At 31.9% G+C, this 18,479-nt stretch overlaps 1 protein-coding gene across 4 annotated transcripts in view; it reads left to right on the top strand.

Moving 5' to 3' along the window:
- LOC143238932 (dnaJ homolog subfamily C member 7-like) overlaps positions 1-7,483 on the top strand; it is a 60,619-nt gene extending 53,136 nt beyond the window's left edge. For all 4 annotated transcript variants that reach the window (XM_076479692.1, XM_076479770.1, XM_076479624.1 and 1 more), the window contains 4 exons: positions 1,060-1,133; positions 1,913-2,059; positions 4,833-4,985; positions 6,141-7,483. In XM_076479692.1, the coding sequence (XP_076335807.1) occupies positions 1,060-1,133; positions 1,913-2,059; positions 4,833-4,985; positions 6,141-6,268 (502 nt within the window). In that variant the 3' untranslated portion in view covers positions 6,269-7,483. The remainder of the gene's footprint in view (positions 1-1,059; positions 1,134-1,912; positions 2,060-4,832; positions 4,986-6,140) is intronic.
- The last annotated feature ends 10,996 nt before the right edge of the window (positions 7,484-18,479 follow it).

Here is an 18,479-nt window from a genome sequence, read left to right as displayed (position 1 = left end):
TACTGACGTTTTGTTATAAATACTAGAGGTTGGTTACTGACGTTTTGTTATAAATACTAGAGGTTGGTTACTGACGTTTTGTTATAAATACTAGAGGTTGGTTACTGACGTTTTGTTATAAATACTAGAGGTTGGTTACTGACGTTTTGTTATAAATACTAGAGGTTGGTTACTGACGTTTTGTTATAAATACTAGAGGTTGGTTACTGACGTTCTGTTATAAATACTAGAGGTTGGTTACTGACGTTCTGTTATAAATACTACAGGTTGGTTATTGGCGTTCTGTTATAAAGCTGTCCATCTTGAACTCATGGTGACATCATCAATGTGATCATTACAGTTTCTCTTCACAATAAAGATTCACTAAGTTTAGAGAAACTGATTTGGTCACCTTGTTGGAAACATTCTTGAAAAATCAAGTTTGACATTGAGCTGTATAATCTGTTCTAATAATATGTTTGTATACAATGTTTTTGATATTGAAATGTACAAATATGCTTCAGTTGTTTGTTTTTTTAATTGAATTTTTGAAGACATTTACCACTAATAAATAAACTTTAAGGGAAACTTTGAAATCTTTTTACATAAAAATAACAGGAAAAGTTTGGTAGAAATGTGCTATTTTCTATGAGAATTTACTATCAGAAGAGACTTGTGGACACTGTTTTTGTACATCAGGAACACCTTTTTTCTTTTAAAGTGCTGAGTATTTGATAATTGTATAAATTCATAATGAGACTGTTAAATCATAAAGTTATGATTTTGTAATAAAAGATATAGGTCCTCAGCCCTTCAACTGAACACATGCATTACTTGCAGTACAAATTAGGGTAGTATGCTAAAGTTAAAATAAGAGTAATAATTTTAACACACAATAAATCATTAGTTGTAACATTTTGGTGGAAACCACATAATTATGTGGATTGTTCATAATGTCATTAATGTGTTATTGGTAGAGTATGTGTTTAAACATGCTTATTTTCTTTAAAAGTCTTCACACTTCTTCTTAAAAATGAATTTTAAAGTTGTTATTTAAAATAGCTTTGTTTTATTTATTAGCTATATGAACCTAGAAATGTATGAAGAATGTGTCAGAGATTATGAAACTGTGTACAAGAAGGAACCAACAAGAGGTAAGCAGCTGTTACTTGTACAGGAATAAGTCAACAAGAGGTAAGCAGCTGTTACTTGTACAGGAATAAGTCAACAAGAGGTAAGCAGCTGTTACTTGTACAGGAATAAGTCAACAAGAGGTAAGCAGCTGTTACTTGTACAGGAATAAGTCAACAAGAGGTAAGCAGCTGTTACTTGTACAGGAATAAGTCAACAAGAGGTAAGCAGCTGTTACTAGTACAGGAATAAGTCAACAAGAGGTAAGTAGCAGCAGTCATTAGTGCAGGAATAAGTCAACAAGAGATAAGTGCAGGAATAAGTCAACAAGAGATAAGTGCAGGAATAAGTCAACAAGAGATAAGTGCAGGAATAAGTCAACAAGAGATAAGTGCGGGAATAAGTCAACAAGAGATAAGTAGCTGTCATAAGTGGAGGAATAAATCAACAAGAGATAAGTAGCTGTCATAAGTGCAGGAATAAGTCAACAAGAGATAAGTAGCTGTTATTAGTACAGGTATAAATTACTTATAAATGAAATTATTTTGTGTATGAAATATTAGTGTGTGCATGATTCTTGTAAGATTTAGAATAGAAAGATGTGCTGTGTAACAGTACACTTGTTGTGTTTTCATATTTTATGTGACTAAATGCTTTTCAGTGTTTTGCTCTTAAAAATGTAAATAAAGTAATTGAGGTCATTCTTAGCAAGTTTAATTGTAATTAGCTGAGATGCTGTTTCTATAGCATCAAGGACAGTCAGCATCATTCACATGACTGGAATATTTTCTTTCTGCTTCAGTACACAAACAGTTTTTAGAAGAAGCAAAACTTGAACTGAAGAAGAGCAAGAGAAAAAATTTTTACAAGATACTTGGAGTTGATAAAACTGCTTCAGAAGAAGAAATAAAGAAAGCATATCGTAAACGAGCTCTATTACATCATCCAGGTGAGTTGTCACTGACACTTGTAATAGTGTAAGAAGTACCACTTTTTGTTATTGGGTAATATAATGTTTTGTTGAATGAAAGTGCTAATGTGTATGCCAGAAGATAGCATATGATACTTTAAGTGTACCACATAGCTCAGAAACTGTGCTATGAACTACAAATATTTGTATGTATTTTCTAAAGTGCTTAAGATCTATGTCAAATTGTTACAGTTATGTAGAGGTGTCACTTACTTGACGTGACAAACCCATAATTTTTTGTCACTTGTATGTAGATGTAAATTTGATTAGGGTGGTTTTATTCTTTAACTTGACTTGAAAACTCTCTTCCTGAGTTTATTATGAGTAGAGATGCTAACTATTTCAAATGACTGAGTGTAATGATTGTAGACAGAGCCCTTTCACAGTTTTAGTCCTTTTAGATTTGCCAGAAACAAGACAATCTGGTGAACGAGGCCTCTTTTCTTCCATCTTGTGAATGATTGCATTGGTGTTTCTATGCCGCTTAGAAAACGAGAAATACCCACCTATGCGAGCGCTGATTGGCTGACCAGCACTGATGACGTAACTATAGATTCCCCTACGTACCCAATATGGAGAAGCACCGCATTCAAACTATTAGTAGACATCGGAGATACAAATATAATTTATTATTTCAAGCACAAACATGATTATCGCAAGTAGCCATTTGGACTATGTCTTTTATTTATTATCAAAATTTACTTGTATCTCACTAGAAATTTTCTTTCTACCCTTTTGAAGCCCTGGGGGAACAATTTATCACTTTATTGTATAGACTGATATAATATATAATAATTTGGGAGTTGAAACAAGTCGTAATATTTGTCTGTATGAGCGTATAGTAGAAATGTATACACCAAAATCGTAATGATTACGCTCAAATCATAACTGTTGGCATCTCTGTTATGAGTTTCTTTTTGGAGTTCAAGTTGTTTTTGTTTACTTTGGTGAGTATATTGAATACTAGATCTTAATATCCTTTATTTAGAACTGTTGATAGAATAGAGAATGTCATATCTTCAAAGGTATACTTGTTAACTTTTACTGTTGGACAAAATTTTGGTTGCAGAATTCATATTTCCAAAGGAATTTTGGGAGAAATGTTTTTTGCAGGATTCATATCTCCAAGTGGTTGGTTTCCAATGCTGGTCAAAATTATGGTTGCAGAATTGTTAGGTAATTCTTGTGTTAGAGTGCTAAATATTTCTGTAAGTGTGAGATCAAAGTCCTGGTAGTCTTCTTCAAGGACCATACTTCCAGTAGAGGAGAAAAGCACATTAAGCTTCCACCGAATATCTTCTTAATTGTGTTTTTTTGTTTGTGGATGGCTCTGTTAATTATGATGTTCTTATTGTTGCAGTGGTAAGTGTGCAGGCTTACAACCCTAAAAATGGTCATGATATTCATGATAAACAGAGCATGGATATTTTATGTAGATTTATCCTTAATAGTGACTGATCAACAACCAAAGTTTGTCTTCATGTGGTTACAAATCTTTCTTCTACTTGGTTAGGTTTGAGTCTTTTTGTCTTGATTCTCTGGTAGACTTGTTCTCCAACTGTTGGTTCTTTTCTGACTTCTCTCTGCCATCTTGTTGTTGAATATACATTTTTAACCAGCTAATCAGCACAGATTTATTTATCAAACAGCCAAATTTTAAGACATACTTGTTTCTTACATGATAAATTAGTTTCATTAAGAAGTTAACAATGAGAACAATGACTCTAGGACATTCTTGTATTTGATAAATTAATTTTATAATGAATATCTCAGTCAAATAAAATTTTAATAGGATATTTTTTTTGGTACACATTTAAAAAGACTGTCAATCAATGAGAATAATTTTACTCTATTAATACAAATAGTATGCAATGATATACCCAAACATTTATTTACTGTTCATGACAGTTGTGGATTCAGAACTTGAAGGCAAAAGGCAGAAAACTTTTGAAACGTTGTCCTCTACACTTGTGTCTCCACAACAGGCAGTTGCCGTCCATTCTACAAAGTTTCTTTAAGATTCAGAACATTTATAAGTGGAAATTATCCACACATATCTCTGCAAATGGTTTTAAAATCTATACTAGCAGTACAATTTTAGGACACAACTGTCTAATTTAAATGTTGTTTGTTCTTGCTGTAGTTGAACTTATATTGGTCCTACAGTTTGCTCCTTCGAATAAAGTATTATAGACCATGTACAATCAACAACAAATCACGTACTTACAGACATTTAGACAGTGACTTTCAACACTGGATGAAAACTTCATTGTGTGTCTGATAATCAAGAGGCTATTATTACAAAAGAGATTTTTTGTATTAAGAAAATAAAACCATCATTAAATTTCTCATCAGTTGAAATTTTTCTCTCTCTCTTCTTCTCTCTCTCGTGTTTTTTTTACTTGATAAATAATTGCTAAGGTTGGATTTATTAAATAAGTGTAGAACCCTTAATTAGGAACCATTCCTCTTACAAAATAACAGTAATTTACAGGTCAGTCCCTAATCGTTTGATCTGTGTTTCAAACTAGATCTTGTTTACTGGTTTTGTTTATTAGCATTTATATGATATTAAATAGTTAAATTTTGTATAAAACACTATCCATTATTGATAATGATAAATTATTTTGTTGGGCTATGCCAGTCATGCTAAAGAAAAGTGAATATAATAATTATTTAACTTGACGTAATTTTAAGTTGTTTTTGAAATAACATAAACAATCTTCAAATGTTATTTATATCAATGATATAGATCGTCACACTAATGCATCAGAACAGGAAAGGAAAGAAGAGGAAAAGAAATTTAAAGAAGTTGGAGAAGCTTACAGTGTGTTGTCAGACCCTAAAAAACGTGAACGATATGATAACGGTCAAGACTTGGAAGATATGGATGGTTTTGGAGGTGGTAAGGGAAACTTTAATTTCATTTTTAGTATTTTTTTGTCTATAATTATTTTAATTGTATTATTGTGAACAGTCAAATTAACTCTTTATAAATTAAGCAAACTATTATTTGTTAACCAGAAATGTAAGGTTTCTGTTATTAGAATATTGATAAGTTAGCTTCTGTAGTTTGGGTAGAAATATTGTATTATTGGTGAATAGATGCTGAAAGTGAATCTACATTTGTGTAGCTATATTTGAAACAGTAGTGTTTTTACTTTAATGAAAGAACTATTTGAACGTATTGTGTGAAATCATTTTGAATAAAAACATTTAAGGACTTGGTTAGTAACAAGTTAATAAAATGCATCATAGAGATGTGTGCATAGAACAGATTGTAAAATATTTAGACTATTTTTACAGGTAATACAAAATATATCCAGAGTAAATATGTTTAGGTCGAATAGTTAGTCCAGTTGAACTTTGTCGAGACTGGAATGTCTTTCACCTCTAAAATTTATACCTATACCCAAGAACATGTCCTTCATGTTTGTTGTATGATAGGTTTTGTTAATACCTATACCCAAGAACATGTCCTTCATGTTTGTTGTATGATAGGTTTTGTTAATACCTATACCCAATGTCCTTCATGTTTGTTGTATGATAGGTTTTGTTAATTTTTTTCTTATACAACAGAAAATATTGAAGATATAGATTAGATTTCTGGAAAATCATCGTACACTGATGAAACTTAAGATTTAGGTTAACTTTTATATCTTACTGTAGTATAAGGTTTATGATGATTTTGTTGGAGTATGTGAAGATAATTCTGAAGAGACTAGAAAAAATAATAAAATATTAATCACATTAAAAACAAGAGAAGAAAGTATTAGATTTTAGGAGTAAGAAATCTGGTATATTTTACAGTTGCACTAAGAGAAGGTGCAGCTGTTAGACTTATAGTTAATTTTAACAGCTGGCTCAAACTCTTAGCATTTCATACATTTAACTTACTTTCCTGGTATGATCTACTTGAGATTGGTTGAGTTGAAAGAGTGTAATAACTCGTGCAACTTGTTTGTTGGCTGAGTTTTGTGTTTACTTAACAAACTTAACAGAATGATTATTGAAGTTTTAACACCTGTATAGTAAAAGTATTTATCTTTCTTTCTAACAGGAAACGTAGATCCAAACCACATCTTCCAGTGTTTTTTTGGTGGTCCTGGAGGTGGTTTCAGGCAAAGTGGTTTTAGTGGCGGACATTATAGTCAGTTTCCTGGTGGATTTACTTTTCAATTTAGTTGATTACTATTTACAAATGATTCAGAGAAATCATGGCTGCTCTTGGTTTGCTGGCTCTTGACTCATACAGTATTTCTTAAAGAAGAGTTAATATGCTGCACTAAACACATTTAGGATTATAAGTAAAAAAAAAGCAACATGAAATTTCATGAAAACGTTAAATTTTGTTTTCTATAGAACTTGTTGGAAACATATACGTTTAGCTGAAAACAAATTATGGTGAAATTGTACCTTCCAGTACAATTTATGATAAAATGTAAAAGATAAAACTTAGAACATTACTTTAAATTACTAACAAGTTAATTTTTTGAAAGATAGCTTATAAAAAAATCAAACATGCCTTTAAAGTCATGAATGTTCTTGTGTAATTATTTATATGTGGAATGTAGATAAGAGCATAGTGAAATACATTGTAGAAGGTGTGTGTGTGTAGCAGATTCGATTTTTATTGAGTACAGTGGATGTATTATTGAAACGATAGGTCAAGGAATTTAATTACAGGTTTTGGTTATCTTTTTATAATTCATACAAAATTATTAATTTAACCCAGGTTTTCAACTGTATGAAATATTACCATATATTAGTTTATGTTTTTTGTAGTATACGACCGAGTCAGTTCTTTATTTTACCTGTTCACGAGTTTCCATATTAGAGAACTGTAATCTTAAGTACTGTATATTTTGTTGGATGTTTTACTTAAATTGGATCTGTGTCTTACGCTTATCATCTGTGTATTCTCTGTGAACTCGAACTTACCTCGACTTTTAACTGAACGATCCGAAAAGGGGAGTGCACAGATGGTGAAAGTTTGCATAGGTATGACTGTCTAATTATTGTTATGAAATACTGAAAAAAATTAAATTATTGTTGCATGTAGGTTTTATGTGCTGGACAAAACTTGCATGTTGATAAAACTTTGTAAGAAACTTAAAATAGTTTCATTAGCTAGAATAAGTTTATTTTCTATTAGTATCACAAATGTGTAATATTTGTGTGAAGAATTATATATGAAAATGAAGTTTAAGAAATTAATTTATAATATTTTCAGGTGCACATGAATACATGTTCAGATTTCTATTCATGTGATCTTGAATACAGGTCTAACAAAATAATGTACAAGTATGCTAGTTTAAAAAAAACAACTCAGATGTAATAAAATTATAATTAATATTTTCCACATTCTGTACATGTATAAAATAAAATTTTGGTAATTTGAAATGGTTTCATTGTTGTGTTCTGTGGTGGTGTCATTCTAGGAACTCTAATCAACTAAGGTTTGTACTCTGTGATGGATTTAAACAATATTTACTTTTGATAAGAGTAAATGTTTACCTACAGCAAAACCGAAAATTAACCTGGTATTGAGTATTATTAATTAAAGATATTTTTCTTACATTTATATAAGGATTAGAATGAATTGTTTCATTAGTTGATTACACTTACTGTTATTGATGTTTTTGGCCATAAACCCAATAATATCTCATGAAATTCAGCCAGTTTAGTAGATTTGGATTAGTCCTAACAATGAAAACATTCCTACTAATATTGTTAATGAAAGTAACAGTAGTGGAAAATATCTTAGTTACATATCACACAAATACTAGTTGTTAACTTTAATTACTTTAGTTGTCAGGCAGGTTGAAGGCAACAGTAAGATGTTTCTAATATTGACAGAGTATATGTGATTATTACATTTTCTCAGAAAAGTAGTTTGGGTTTGTCCAACGTATTGATGGTTGCATTTTTACCAACTGTATAAGTTATGTTGTTAGTTTGACAGGTTTTATCATTTTATTGTAACTTGTTTATGTTTTGTTTTTACATATTAAACAGAGAAAATGTTTGCTTTTATAAATTTGCAAAATCATACACGGAACCTTTTTAAATGTTTTAGTAATGGAGATGTTGTGGTCTGTCTGTAAGTTTATTTACGAGTCAGTTTGTAAATACTCATATTATAAGGACAGTGATGTGTAGAAGACGTTTATGGCAAAAAATACTCGTGAATTTTACTTATTGATGGAAAGTTTGAATATGGAAAACAAAAAGTTTAAAGGAATGAGCATTTAAAGAACAAAGGAAAAGAAATAGTGTTATCAATGTATCGTTCTTTGAAATATTTTTTGGTGTAACTGTTATGGAGAATATGTTTTAATTTTACTCCAAGAAACTTGTAAATTTGGGGGTCATTTTAGTTCCCATGACGGAACCATTAATTTAAATATAGTGTTAATTATGGAGTTAAAGGCCCAGCATAGCTAGGTGGTTAGGGAGCTTGACTTGTAATCTGCGGGTCATGGGTTCGAATTCTCATCACACCAAACATGCTTGTCCTTTCAGTCGTTGGGATGTTGTAATCTACAGTTAATCCCACTATTTCTTGGTAAAAGAGTAGCCCAAGTGTTTGTGGTGGGTGGTGATTGCTAGTTGCTTTCCTTCTTGTCTTACATTGCTAAATTAGGGATGGCAAGTGCAGATAGCTCTTGTGTAGTGTCTACAGATTCTCACTGCTAGAAACTGGGTTTTGACACCAGTGGTGGGCAGAGCACAGATAGCCTTTTATGTGGCTTTGTGATTAATTCTAAACAAATGAACAAACCCTTGTGTAGCTTTGAGCAAAATTCAAAACAAACTATTGAATTAAAGTATTTAGGGTTAGAACAGGATTTGCTTAGGCTGGTTTATAAATCAGTGATAATTAATGCAATTTCAAACCACTTTTTAACTTTTGTATTCATTTTATTTTGACTATTAAGGTTTAGTATCTGTTTTGAAGCTATTGATATCTTTATTCTGCTTCTGTGGAAAAGAAACACTCAATTTGTGTTTTTGTAAAAGACAGTTTCATCGTTGAAGTCCAAATCTCCAATTTTTGTTATTTTTGCAGCATTTTAATATCATTTTGGCATTAAAATACATGCTTACTGAGACTTTAAAAATCCTTTTTTCTTGTAAAATAAAATAAGGTACTATGGTACTATAGTACATATCGAACTAGTCTCATAAATTATGTATTTCATCATATCGAATTAGTCTCATAAATTATATATTTTGTCATACAGAACTAGTTTCATAAATTATATAGTTTGTCATACAGAACTAGTTTCATAAATTATATAGTTTGTCATACAGAACTAGTTTCATAAATTATATATTTTGTCATACAGAACTAGTTTCATAAATTATATATTTTGTCATACAGAACTAGTTTCATAAATTATATATTTTGTCATACAGAACTAGTTTCATAAATTATATATTTTGTCATACAGAACTAGTTTCATAAATTATATAGTTTGTCATACAGAACTAGTTTCATAAATTATATAGTTTTTCATATAATTTGTACTTTTGAAACAAATACTTGTTTTATTAATTTTTCATTTTCTTTTACAGAAAACATGCGCTCAATGTGAGCATTTCAAAAACACAACTTTATCTTCAGTAGACTCGAGGATTATTTGGTTGGTTTGCTTAGTTTTGAAGTTAAGCACAAAACTGAACAATGAGGTATATGTGCTCTTCCCTCCACAGGTATCAAAACGCAGTTTCTAGCATTGTAAGTCCACAGTCATACCATTGTGCCACAAGCGGGGCGAGAATTATTTGTTTTATGCATGGAGATGCATTTTAAAATATTTTTTATTTTGTAGAAAATACTAATGATTATAATCTCTCTATTTTTGAGAAAAAGAATCTTCATAATTTTTTAAGTTATTTTATGGAAAACGTATATCCTATTAGGGTTTTTTAAAATAACAGCTTAATCCTTAAATGTCCTAAGGCCTAAGCCTTGATATTTTTATGAATATTTTGTCCATCTTTGTTTTTACTTTATGTTAGGAGAGAAGATAAACACTTTTAGGGATTTTCAATGTTTGTTTTTCCCATTTTTTTTAAATATTATATAGAGTTTATTGTGCTATTTCTCAAACTAGTGTGATCTTTAACATATTTTGTATCTGAAATATTCGACTAGGCTTTTGAAAGAGATTTTAATTATACTCTACGTGTATAATATATATTGTTTTTGATATATTTCTAGACCTTTGCATATTAAATATTGTTGCTGCATTGAAATATAGCTTTTCATCATCATCATTTTTTTTGTAAAATATTCAACTTTAGATCTTTGAAAAATCTTGTGTGTTAGTTGTTCATGTTCTTAAAAAATAGTATATCTTTTCCAAAAGCCTAAATCGAGTGTTTCTCTCCTTTAAAAGTAAAATAAGTAAAAAAATTATAGTAGTTTAAAAATAGCCATTAAACTTTAGTATCTGGGAAAAATCTCTAACTGTTCATTTTATCTTCTGAAATAAAAAAGGCACAATATTTCCTTTGATATGTGGAAGATTAAACCTTTTGACTTTTGATGAAACAATTGTATTTTTGTATAACTCGCTCCAGGTGTGTGTTTCTCGTAAAACACTAAAATTATATTTTCTAGAACCTACAGAGGTTTTAGTCTTGGACATATTCACGAAAAAAAAACACGATTTTTTTAAGGCTTGTGTATGTTAATACAAAATCGATTAATCTTTGTAATTTGGAAGATGAAATTATATTTTTGAGTGTTTTTATTTTCAAGTATTTGTTGTTTGCTTTTGAATTTTGTGCAAAGCTACACGAGGGCTATCTGCACTAGTCATCCCAAATTCAGTAGTGTAAGACTACAGGGAAGGCAGATAGTCCTCACCACCCGCTGCCAACTCTTTTGCTACTGTTTTACCAACAAACAGTGGGATTGACCGTACCATTATAATGCCCCATGGCTGAAAGGGCGAGCATGTTTGGTGCAATGGGGATTTGAACCCATGACCCTCAGATGACCAGTCAAGCTCCTTAACCACCTGACCATATATTTTCAAGTAAATGATCTAGTGCAGAAAACAATGTCCAATCCCTAATAGTTTAAAAATCTATCAGTAACAACAAATATCAGAAATTTGATGTTTAATGAAAACTATGTGTTTACTAAAAGCCTGAAGTCGAGTCCTGTAGGAATAGAATAAGAGAAAGACTACCGTAGTTTGAAAAACACTAAATTCTAATACCTATTTAACTGAAAGAGGGTTTGGTTCTCCTTCTCTTCAGAATATATCAAAGATAAGCAAAATTTTATAAAAACTCGAAGGGTCAGGACTTTTAGGATACAATGTATTTCTGTAAAACATCATTTTAGTAGAACATCAAAAGGAATAGTACATAAGTTGGGTTACTTGAGTTACTTCACGATAAAAAGCAATTTTCAAAAGCCAAAGTGTGTGTTTCATTACAAAAAACATATAACATTTGGAATTTTCAAGGTAAACTAATAGTTTTAAAATGTCCATGTCGAACAATATGTTTCTAGATGAACATGGAAACGTTTTCAGCATTTTACAAAGAAGAACCGATTTTTCATAGAGATCTGGAGCTTAATTAATGTCTTTTTATAAACGTTTAAAACAACTATGTCGTTCATTTAGAAGTGGCCCGGCATGGCCAGGTGGGTTAAGGCGTTCGACTCGTAATATGAGAGTCGCGGGTTCGAATCCCTGTTGCACCAAACATACTCGCCCTTTCAAGCGTGAGGGCATTATAATCTTGGTAAAAGAGTAGCCTAAGAGTTGACGGTGGGTGGTGATGACTAGCTGCCTTCCCTCTAGTCTTACACTACTAAATTAGGAACTGCTAGCGCAGATAGCCCTCGTGTAGCTTTGCGCGTAATTTAAAAAAAAAATCGTTTAGAAGTAGAATTATTGAAAAACCATAAAATTTAGAAAAATAAACAGTAAACACTAATATTTTAGACATTAGTCAAAAAGTAATAGTGTTTGTCTTCTCTGTAGAAGTAACGTGAAATCGAAGATGGACACGGTTTTCATAAACGATCAATGCTTAAAGTGTGGGACTTTTAACGAGAAAATTGTACTTTTGAAGTGCAGGCATAGAATACACGTATTCCATAGAACAACATCACAAACAATGATGCAATGATTTCTTCGAAAGTACAAAGACTACAACTTTAGGTTATTTCATAATAATGAAAGCTTTCTTAAGTGTTTAAGTTAATGCGTATTTAATGCACAAACGATATCCTATCTCCGATAGGCTAAAATTTCGACAAAAACAACAAAGATTAGTGATTTAGAATATAATAAAAACGTATCTTTTTCCAAAAGCCTAAAATAGGTATTTCTTTCCATCAGAAAGAGAAGTGACAGATGACCATAGTTTTGAAAACAAGCACCAAACTGATATATATTTTGTAAGAATGTTTAATAACCCTAACAGAGTTCACCTTTACTTCAGTAGTAAAGTGAAATCGAAAATGAACAAAATTTTCATTAAAAAATCGAGTCTTAACCCTTGAAACTTTTATGATAAGATTATTAAAAACGCATCTGATCATGCTTTTCGTAGTAGAATATTAAAAACTATGATATAAAGATTGTTTTGAAAATACAAAGATAATAGTATTAGGCATTTTTACGAAACAAAAAAACGATGTTTTAAATACGAAGTAAATGTATAAATTAATGCAAAATCAATTAACTTCGGGACATTTGAAGATAAAATTATGTTTTCAGAAAGCCTACATTGTATAAGTTATGACACAAATATTTTTTTTTTTCCAAAGATATAGTTAAGTCTTTGGGTATTTTTAACACTTGCCACATGAGCTAGCCCGACATCTCAACGTGGAGAGGCTTGAGTTGTTTTTATTAGATAAAAAGACGACGTTTGATATTATTTTCGAGGCCTACTAGTTTGCTGGACTTTTGATCTGAGCGTAGACCAAGAGAGCTGACATGTAAAAGTTAATTCATACATAAGTAAAACAATGTAGCAATGAAACATGCTCAAAACGTTCCAGGTGTGTTTGTGAAGTGATGGTTCAAGTGTAGTGATTAAGTTAAATATGGATCCAGGTCGGATGAGGGAAGAACTTATTCGAAGACATCTCAAACGATTTGATATACCAGATGAATCGGATATTCGTCAATTAATTACCGCATTGACCGCGAAGCATAAAACAACTGGCAGAATAGTATTGTTATCTTGAAAACGGGGTATTGGAATCACATATGAGAAATAATTAATTTCAATACTGTGTGGAACTATAGGCACAGTAAATTCCAAAGATGGAGTGTTATAGTTTAGAGCAGATTCATGATGAATTACAAGATTGTTTCTAGTGATTCTCAAATTAAAAATGTATTTTCAGTAATGAAGAGTAAATATAAGTTGATTGTTTTGAATTTCGCACAAAACTACTCGAGGGCTATCTGTGCTAGCCGTCCCTAATTTAGTAGTGTAAGGCTAGAGGGAAGGCAGCTAGTCATCACCACCCACCACAAACTCTTTTACCAAAGAATAGTGGGATTGACTGTCACATTATTACGCCCCAACGGCTGAAAGAGCGAGCATGTTTGGCGCGACGGGGATGCGAACCCGCGACCCTTAGATTACGAGTCGCACGCCTTAACACGCTCGGCCATGCCGAGCCCGTAAATTTAAGAAAGATGGTGTGATACCACTATAGTATAACCCATACAGATCTCAACATGTCATAATTTCACTAAAAATTTATTTTGGAAGTTATACAGGACTTCACTCATCCGAAATTATCAAATAACCACAAAATATTGATTTCCAAAATAAATGGTGGGCTGGTTTGTCAGGAAGATATTAAGGTTTTGGTTCGGTTCGAATTTCGCTCACAGTTATAGATTTGCTGTTTCTATAAAAATGTATACACTTTAGAAGTATTTGTGTTTAATTTTCTTTTTAAATATACACTTTATTGGGTTTTTCCAAAATTCATGAAAATTGCTAAGAATTGAGCACTGCTATTAAAATAAATGTTGATATACCTTTCACATGCTATTATCTTAGAAAGGCCCATTTTGATGTGCGCTATTCCTTGTAAAAACTCACAAGGCTTAACGTGTCTCGAAACTTTTCTTCAACTTTGATTTTACTTTACTTAAGGCACGGCCAGTGGTCGCACCAAACATGTTTGCTCTTTTAGCCGTGAGGGCGTTATAATGCACGATCAACCCCACTATTCGTTGATAAAAAAAAAAGAAGTTTGCCCAAGAATTTGAGGTGGGTGGTGATGTCTAGCTGTCTTCCATGTAGCCTTACACTGCTAAATTAGGGACATTAACTCAGATAGCCCTCATGTAACTTTGCGTGAAATTCAAAAGCAAACAAACAAATACTTGAAAATAAAAACACTCACACATATAATTTTTTGTTTTAAAAAAACTGTTTCATAGATCTATTGAAAATATGTTCGATGCGGTCATTTCAAAAATATGATAATTTAATCTTCCACTGTTAAATTTGTCTTATACTGCGCTCGCCCTCGTGTAGCTTTGCGCGACATTCAAAACAAACTAAACAACTTTAATGAAAATTTAAGCCACAGAAAGGCTTCAAAATATATAATATTCTAACAAAAGTTCGCAATCTAGAAATTCATTACATTTTGCTTCCCTATTTAGTCTAATTTTTAAGTTTATTTTTATACTAAATATGAATTAAGAATTTACAAACCTATATTTTGGGTTTCGATTCCTTGAAGTGGGCATAATCAATAGATTAATGTGACTTTGCTCTAAAATAATCTATCAACTTTATTTTTGAAGAAGAGACACACCACAGAATAACTTTAAAAAGAGGAATTTTCAATCAAAATTCATAAATCTATAAGTTTATTACTAGCTGTTTTCAAATTTAGTTCACCTTGTATTTTATTATTCTGGATACAAATAAATTCTATTACAAAATTTCTAAAAATATAGTAGTTGTTTTTTTTCTGTTAAACTCTTAAAGTTTCCGAATTGTTGTTTATCAATTGTATATAATCTGGAATTTCGCATTTAATTTTCTATTAAAGTAAGCACTTCTCTTCGTGTTTTTTTTAAATATTCATTTCATCGAAATTATCAAGGTATTTTACAAAAATTTGTTTCCAAATTTTTTCATGTTATTTTGCTAGAAAAATTCACATGATGAAAGCCTTTGAAAAAATGTATTTTCGTAAAAACTCGTAAGGTTTCATTTTAATGTTCCTTGGAAATTATGTTTAACTTTGATTTATTTTATTTTTGAAGAAGAGATAAAGAAGGGGAGGACTTGGAAAAAGGAATCTTCAATCAAAATTCATGTCTTCTGTTGGTACAGCGGTAAGTCTACGGATTTACAACGCTAAAATCAAGGGGTTCGATTCTTCTGGGACTCAGCAGATAACCCCATGTGGCTTTGCCGTAAGAAAACACACACGCACATAAATCCAGAAATTCCTTACGGCTTTGATTCAAAATTTATTTCATCATTTTTTTATATTCTGGAAAAGGGTTTGTTTGTTTTTTTGTTAATCTTCAATGGTTCATTCTTACTGTTGACTTAAGAAATATACACAGATGATTCACATCTATACTGAAACGAAACTTTAATCGATAAACACATAACAAAATTTAGTCATTTGTGTTCAAGCATTAGCGTTGTCAACATCTCCTGTATTACATTGGGTAAAAACACGGCAAAGGCTAAAACGTTGACAGAGTTTGAACGTGGCAGAATTGTCGAGCTGCAAAAGCAAGGTCTCTCTCAACGTGCAATCGCTGGTGAGATTGGGCGTTGGAAAACTGCTGTCGCAAATTTCCTAAAAGACCCTGAGGGATACGGAACGAGAATTTCAAGTAGTCGGCCCAATAATATTTTGCCGGCGTTGAGCAGGAGGATTTACGGGTTGTCCGGCAAGACACCAGCCGAACGTCAAACCAGATTAAGGTCCTTACTGACGCAGAATGCAGCTCAAGAACAATAAGATAGCATCTACGAGAGGAAGGTTTTAAAAACCGAAAACGTCTTTGAAAGCCACATCACGAAACAGCTCGGTTAAACTTTGCTGAGAAGCACCAAACATGGGACATAGTAAAGTGGAAATAAGTTTAATCTCTGATGAGAAAAAATTTAACCTAGATGGCTTACAAAGTTACTGACACGATAGGGATATCCCACCGGAGACATTTTCTACACGACAAAGTGGAGGAGGTTCCATCATGATCTGGGGTGGTTTCTCCTTCCATGAAACAATGGAACTTCAGGTTATACAGGGGCGTCAAACAGTAGCTGGCTACATTGGCATGTTTGAGAGATCATCCTTATTGACTGGAGACCCTTGCTTGTGTGGAAATGACTGAATCTTTCAGTAGGACAACGCTGCAATTCACAATTCCCGCAGGACAAAGGACTTTTTCATGGCGAATTACGTGATTCTTTTGGACCATCCAGCGTGTTCGCCCGAACTGAACCCCATTGAAAATGTTTGGGGGTAAATGGCAAGGGAAGTCTATAGAAATGGACGTCAATTCCAAACAGTGCATGATTTTCGTGAAGCCATCTTCATCACTTGGAATAACATTCCAGCCAGTCTTCTGCAAACGCTTATATCGACCATGCCAAAGCGAATGTTTGAAGTTATTCGCAATGACGGCCGTGCAACTCACTACTGAGACCTCTTGTTGGGCATTTCTACCCTGTTTAGGACTTATTTTTGGTATGGTCTTAAACTTTTGACCAGCTAGTATTTAGGCTAATTTCATAGTGTTCACATTTTCCCATTTTAATGCTAAAAAAAGTTTTTCATTTTTATTTTCCCTATTCTTATTTTCATATTTCGAAGCTCTGCATATTTTTCTTTATGTTCATTGGCCTTAAGATTTTGGCCAGTAGTGCGTATTACTAAAGTTATTTTGCAAGAAAGGTGCATTTGATATACGCTTTTGAAAAAAACAACAAAAAAACATTTATCATAAAAACTCTCAAGGCTTTAGCTTTAATGTGTCTTAGAAATTACGTCTAACTTTCGTTTTACTTTACTTTTGAAGGAAACATAAACTATTAAAAGGCTTTGAAAAATTAGAATATTTAATCTAAGTTCCCAAATCGAAGAGCTCATTACGGCTTGTTAACAACTTTAGTCCACATTCTAGCTCATTTTATTTTGTATACAATAAATCTGTAAAACTCGGAGTTGACCCTGTGAAAAATTGTAGCCTGGCAATTTTCTATTCAGTGTCCCTCCTGTAAAATTGACAAGAACTGCTAACTGCAATATCGAGTTTTGGTAACCCTTTGCCCACTTCAAGAGCCGACGCTGTTTAGCTTTTAAAAAAATATATTCTTTTAGTTAAATTTCAAAGGTTTCAGGCTTGCTTTTTTTTCTAAAAAATGTTTTATCGTAAATTTCGCATTTAAATTTGGATTAAAATCAATACTTTCCTTTGCTTTTTTAAAATTTATTTTCCAATGAAATTATCAATTCTCAATCGTTGGAATGTTTGAAAAAAATTATTCAAACTTATTTTTCATGCTATTTATAAAATTTAAATGGTACTGTCGTTTATCTGTCCATGCAGTTACCTTGCATGGTTTGAATGGATCTTCACCAACATTGGTATGGAATTTCATTGTGTCTATTCGGAAGGTATTACAAAGTTTTAGTTTTGCATTTTGCTGTTTTTATGGACATATTTTACCGCTACTTTACCACTTGTTGATGGACATTCTCCAAATTTGGCATAAAGGTTTGTTTAGAAAAATATATATGTAGAAACGGCTGGTTTAAGTTGAGAATTTTTTTTTATGCAGAAAAGCGAACAACATTTCGACATTCTTCGGTCATCGTCATCCAAGAAGATCGAAACGTTGTTCACTCCTCTGCATATAAAATTTTCTCAACCAAAACCAGTCGTTTTCACATATATATTTTTCACTACAAGTGGGTTTTCTCATCACTGAAGGTTTGTTTAATCTATATGGAGATAGTTGCAAACTTGAAGATTCACTTTTTTTTTTTTACAGTTATACATAAGGGAAGTAGCTTTTTATGTCCTGAGATACTCTTTCACTAATCATTGATCTACGGTACTTCCGCCCAAGGGACTAGTACTCTATCTCGGAAATTGTATTTAATATATGTTTTTGAAAAATAACAAACAAACAGCTTTTTCCATAAAAACTGCCCCCGCTAGTATAGTAGTAAGTCTACGGATTTATAACGCTACCATCAGGTGTTCGATTCCTCTTGGTGGGTTCAGTAGATAGCCTGATGTGGCTTTGCTATAAGAAAACACACAAACACCTATATAAACTCTCTTGGCTTTATTTTTAATGTGTTTTGGACGTTCTACCGAATTTACTTTAATTTTGAAAA

This window comes from Tachypleus tridentatus, chromosome 1, assembly GCF_004210375.1.
Source record: "Tachypleus tridentatus isolate NWPU-2018 chromosome 1, ASM421037v1, whole genome shotgun sequence".
Taxonomy (NCBI): domain Eukaryota; kingdom Metazoa; phylum Arthropoda; class Merostomata; order Xiphosura; family Limulidae; genus Tachypleus; species Tachypleus tridentatus.
Note: the sequence above shows the minus strand (reverse complement) of the source record. Positions and strands in the feature narration are given on the sequence as shown.